This window comes from Nelumbo lutea, chromosome 4 (assembly GCF_056320005.1).
Source record: "Nelumbo lutea isolate HS-2025 chromosome 4, American lotus-T2T, whole genome shotgun sequence".
NCBI classification, from domain to species: domain Eukaryota; kingdom Viridiplantae; phylum Streptophyta; class Magnoliopsida; order Proteales; family Nelumbonaceae; genus Nelumbo; species Nelumbo lutea.
In genome coordinates this window covers 96,032,211-96,038,210 of record NC_142687.1, presented here as the reverse complement: position 1 = coordinate 96,038,210, position 6,000 = coordinate 96,032,211, and the positions used below count along the sequence as shown (strand labels likewise).

The 6,000-nt window shown below is 39.4% G+C and overlaps 1 protein-coding gene across 1 annotated transcript; it reads left to right on the top strand.

The window, feature by feature from the left end:
* The first annotated feature begins 2,314 nt into the window (after positions 1-2,314).
* LOC148862003 (LOB domain-containing protein 19-like) lies at positions 2,315-5,865 on the top strand. Its single transcript, XM_088986107.1, has 2 exons — positions 2,315-2,851; positions 5,299-5,865. The coding sequence occupies exons 1-2, from the start codon at positions 2,531-2,533 to the stop codon at positions 5,611-5,613; spliced, it is 636 nt and encodes a 211-aa protein (XP_088842233.1). The 5' UTR covers positions 2,315-2,530; the 3' UTR covers positions 5,614-5,865.
* Positions 5,866-6,000: the final 135 nt, after the last annotated feature.

The window sequence follows — 6,000 nt, the reverse complement described above, 5'->3', positions numbered from 1 at the left end:
ATCCAAGTTAAACGGCCACCTTCCATTTTCTTCTCTATTTGAAAAAAAAAAAACGTGATCCCAAGGTACCCGTTACGGTGTCCAACTCTTGATGGGTCCCCATCAACTGGATCTAACGAGTCTCTCTTTCCATCTTGACCGTCCGCCAAATCTGGTGCCATATATGTCGCCAAAATTAAGGGTATTTTCGTACTTATAGAAAATCATTGGCTTCAGCGTCTATGGTTCTTTACGTGCGGAGCTGAGCTCCATCATCTACATGCATGCTTTGAGTTCGTCGTTGCACTTGTTAAGTATGTTACTTAACGATTAATTCCTTAAATTACCGATTTAGCCCAGTAAGTATTCTAGCTTTCAAGGTTTATAGTTTGCATTTGGGCCTGTTCGTTTTCTAGGTTTATCCGGTGAAAGTGTTTTCTAGTTAAAACTTTTTCGAAAAACTTGATTCCAAAAGGTCAGTTTGGAAAAAACATAAATACAAATATGTATAGTGTAAATGCATACAAAATAATATAAATTAAAGGGTTTTGCACTCTACATAATTGTATTTGTAAGGCTCAGTTTGAAAGGAGTATAAATATAAATATATACAATATAAATACATACAAAATGATATAATATACAAGGTTTTGCACTCTACGTATTTGTATTTGTACTTTGATGATGCTCGATTTAGTGCTCTTTGCTAGTAGACAGGTCGGACATTGGACTGAGTAGGTTGCCTGGTTGAGCTGTAAGAGAGAGATCAGAGTGTCCGGGTTGCTTTACCCGGGGTGGATACTTTGATACTTAAGTCAACGAAATAGGAATGTGATTGCAAAAATACAAGAGAACTAGAGTGCTTGAGAGCTAAATTATGTGTACCTTCTGAGGTTGGAGGCGAGGCCCTTATATAGGTGGGCTGTCGTGAGCCTCATGAAACGGGTTCAGGATTTCCGGTCCGCCTAGTTCGGAGGTTGTTTCACATCTGGAGATGGATTCCATGCAAACAGATAATGTCTATCCAATCCCGTCCAAAACGGATGGGATGATAACCAGTTCTTCCAACGTGGCGTTATGATCTCGGGGAATTTGGAGGCGATTGACCACTTAAAGGGGAGGTCGTTCGAGACGTTAGGTAGATCGCTAATCGGGACCAGGGCAATTCGGTGGAAGCAAGTCGACTCTTACACCGAACTGAGGTCTTGCCTAACTGTTCGTAGTTCGGCCTATCAGGGTGGCATCGAGGTCACTGATGCAATTGTGAAGTGTCCGAAGTGGTTTGCTTATGTGGTGTCGATGTATCACTCAACTGGTCTACAATACCACATGTCATAATGCCATTGGAGGACCAAATTACCCCTCATCATTCTCCTTCTAAATTGAGCCTAGGCTCCATTTGAAAAAAGTATAAATACAAATATATACAATATAAATACATACAAAATATAAGATTTTGTATTCTACGTATTTGTGTTTATATCCCTTTCAAACTTAGCCTAATGTTCTTGTGCGATATAAGTTATTTGGGCAAATAAAGAGAAATGGGAGGGAGAGAGTGTTAATAAATTGCTTATCCAACATCCTAAATCTTGACTTATCATGGAACCCACAATAGCAGAAAATGAATTTGGGGATATGGTAAACTATCCCATTAACCAATACTTATATCCAACCTCTAGGTAATTGATATAGCCGCAAATGAACGTGTGAATTATGGTCAATTGTTTGATTAGTCAATTTATCCTCCACTACTTATCCAACCTCCATGTAATTGATAATTTCCCATATCTAGCAACAACTAAATGTGGGGTCCTAATCAAATTATTCAATTGACCAACTTACCCTCTCCTAATTACCGGTAGAGGATCGATAGTAGAATAATAAAATGAGACATGAGTGGATGGCGTTAGATACCAGAATTTTGATGTCATATAACCCTTTTAACGACGTCATCAGTCTCATTTCCAACTATTCTACGTTGAGGTGTAGAAGATGGATTGCATCCCAAGGATGGGAACATAAATGAAGGGGGGATTCTTTCATTTGGTAGAAATGAAAGGGAAAAGACAAGAGAGAGAGAGAGAAGGGGGATTCAAGATTGCTGATTGGTGGGGGATGTTTGTCCCACGTGAGGATGGGGTCGCACGTGGGCATAACTGTTGCAGTTGGGTGGTTAATAGGGGGGATTTGCTAGGTGGTACAGAGATACAGAGAGTCACAATGGAGCGCATGTATGTTTGCTTCACGCAAGCGGCTGCAGCAAGGGTGGTCTGTTGGGGTTGCCGTGGCTTTAAAGTTTGAATCAAAAAGCTAGTCCCTTCAATGTCCCCACCAGTTCCCCCTCTCTCCACTCCATCCAACGCTACTCCTCCTACTACTTTATTGTATTCTTCTTGTTTACCTACACACACCCCTCCTCCATTCCCTATCCCCCTTTCCTCTCCAAATATATACCACCCCATCATCACTTCCCTCCTCTCTCTCTCTCTCTCTGTGACCCCACTATTAACTGAGTCTCACTAAGGAAGGTGAGATCGATTCTGTAGAGATGAGCGGAATCAGTGTTAATAGTAATGGTAGTGGCGGTGGTGGTGGTGGTGGTGGTGGGCCTTGTGGTGCGTGCAAGTTCTTAAGGCGAAAGTGCGTAAAGGGTTGCATATTTGCACCATATTTCGATTCAGAGCAAGGAGCGTCGCACTTCGCGGCGGTGCACAAGGTGTTCGGTGCGAGCAACGTGTCCAAGCTGCTCTTACGCATCCCAGTTCACAAGCGTCTGGACGCCGTCGTTACCATCTGTTATGAAGCCTTCGCTCGCATCAGAGATCCCGTTTATGGTTGTGTCGGCCATATCTTCGCTCTCCAGCAACAAGTAAGCCAACCCCATTTCCTCCTTTCTTCTTTCCACGACAACAGAAAGAAAATAATGAGTTTAAGTTGTAATCAAGATGTCAAACGGTTAGGTTTCGGGATCTGGTATTGCGTCTGTAGCTTGTTAATTTGGTCGTCTTAGACTTTCCTAGACTGTGTGGAATAAGGTTGAAAGTTGATGACTTGAAGGCTAGCTCCTGCTAACGTGCGCTGTTATGGGGGAACCCTCGGGTGGAGATCACCAAACCAAAACCAAAACCAAAATGGTCTCATGGTCTGTCTCTCTCACAGTCTCACTCAACTTACTCCACTCTTATCCCTTTTAATTTGCTTGCCGGAACTAGCAAGTAAAGTAGCAACTCTAAGAATTAATATTCAAATGTTTTATATTTTGACTTTGTTGGTGCATTCTCTCTCTTCGAGGCAGAAATCTAATATGGTCTGAGTTTAGTTTTCTTGTTTCATTTAATGTTATTTACATTATTATAATGCAAGTTTTATTGAATTAATTTCATACTCCATAGACGTTTACAGCCTTATCCGTTCTTCACACAGAGTCTGAAGTCAATGGGTGGGACCCACGTTGGAGGGCTCTCTCTCTCTCTCTCTCTCCTGATCATCTCATGATCTTAATCTTTCAGTTTTTTATTAGAAATCCTTCTTTATCCATATCACAAAATCTTTATCCTGTGGATTGGGGCCCATTAATTGGGAGGTCCAGACTTCTGACTTCCGAATTGAGCTTGACAAGAAGGTTAACCTTATTTTTTTCTTATTTTTCAAATACCTCATATTTTTATCATATTTTGGGTTAGGTAAAACGCAGATACTAATCCCAGGAACTCATCTTTCAAGGGGGCCTCCACCATGTTATATACTTATTTTATCTTTTATTTCTTAACTATAATAATAGTACTGTTGAAAGAGTTGAGCTTAGAGAAAAGTTGGACTTGATCAAATTTTTAACTATTTGATTGGTGGGCGTGTTCCCTTGTCTTCATTAATCCAACCGTCCAAACTGATTCTATTGTGTACAATCTGTAAACCTATTGATCAACTAATATCTGGTCTAGCTTGTCAAATGGCTTGTCAAAAATTTCCTTGTTCAGTGGGTCTTTGTTTTAAGCTCTTCTAGTTAGGTAAGATCAGCCTAGTATTTTATCAAGAGAGGAGAAGGAGCAAGAGGTTCACCTTGGTTCTGTGGACCATATTAACTTTTCTCTTCAACCAAAGAACCCACTATTACTACATAAATAACTTCTATTAGGACATTAAGTTCAATAATTCTCCCTACATGGGTCCATGCCATAGTTAACATAGTTAGGGTATAGAAAGGTACGGAGGATCATATTGACTGTAACTGGATTCTTATGATCAAAATTTCAACCCTATATATTCCAATAAATTTAAAGAAAAAATAAAGGAAAAAACAACCTACAATCTCTTTTTCTTTAATAATAATATATGAAGCTATATAAGAAATTTTTAATTCCATAGTTTTAGGTGATGTTATTCTTACAACCTGATTTGTCCACATAGTAATGTTTTCTTGAAATAATTAACACAATTTGAAGACTTTGAATTATTTTAAGATTGAAATAATTTGCCATGCAAATTTCATTTGCATTACTGTAAATGCATGGGAGTGAAATTAGGAAGAATGTAAATTTTGGGTTAGTTTTGTTTCATATTTGACTTTGTCTCATTTGCTTGTGATAAGTAAAATGTAGTCCTCCACCTTATATGAAAGAGAATAGAGATAGGAGGTTGTTTTCTTTTTGGGGGGGAGTAAATTAAAATTAGGCAGCAATATGATGCTGGCCCCACTTTCGTTTGTGTGTGATAGAGAGAGAGGGAGAGAGGGATTTGATATTTATAAATTATACTGCCAATAAGTGCAAATAAGACAAAAAAAAAAGTACAAAATATGTGTTTGGTTCAGATTTGCAGTGTAAATAAACAAAGTTAAGCTTTTAAGTTGGGTTAATGCTTATGTAGGAAACCTTAATCCAATTGCTTAAAAGATATTTATTTGAAAGAATAATTAGGATTTATTTTTCACAGAGTGCATCTCACATGGATCTCACATAAAGTATAGGAGATATTTCTGATGTGGCTGAGAAGCATAGTGAGGTTAGTGTGAGGAGAGCTATGTCAGGAGCAAATCCAGACAATATCCCACAGCACATCCCCACCGTGTATTGAAACCATTGGTGGGATGTGCTGTGGGAGGTTTAATGCCCCCCCTCCCAAACCCCTCATAAAAAATTCCTGACTCCGTCCCTGAATATGAGAATTTTTTTTTTTTATTTGAGAAAACTGAGTATGAGATTACTCACTCCAGTTCAGACTACAAGTTTATTTTTTTAATATGACCGGAGGAAAAAAAAAAGTTAGTGTTTTAGTTGAAACACCAATCAGAGAAAAGTTTGGTCTTTGCGAATGCAGGTGGTGAATTTGCAAGCAGAGTTGGCATTCATCAAAGCCCAACTCACAACCATGGAGCTACCTCAGTCTCTGTCTCCAACGCAATCTTCTGCATCGGCAAGCCTTGGCGTATCTTCGGACTTGATACCAACTTCTCTTGAATCCATGTGTTTTGACCCTGACCCTCTCCGGTTGCAAGAGATAGTTGAGATGGCAGATTGTTGGAACCAATGTGATGACCAAAATCCTAGCAATGGTGATCTCTCGGCATTGGCACAAGAATTTGTCTCCATATACTTGCCAGGTGTACGATTTCGACCATCCGATTCTTGTTGACGTGTCTGGAACCAGTTTCTTTTAAGCCTTTTAGCAATCAGTGTAACTTGATCATAGAGTCCTACAGACTAATCAAATTGACTTGAGCATGGAAATTTCTTCTTTTTCTTTCCCACACTCAAGAGGTCCCTATAATGCAACTAGTTATTGGCCATTTGGCCTGGTTGTAAATGGGTCCTTGTGGCTGTGGGCTGTGCAGTGCAGAGGCTTGAAATGGACTTCTTTAATTACAATTTTCATTATTTGGTAAAACTTGGGCCCATGCCTCATATCTATAATACAAACATTGATCTCTAATTCAATGAGGTTATCCAATGGATTGCCGTGGTTGAGTTCCACTAGACTGGTTAGAGGCTCATATAATAGAGAAAGCATCTAGGGGAATCT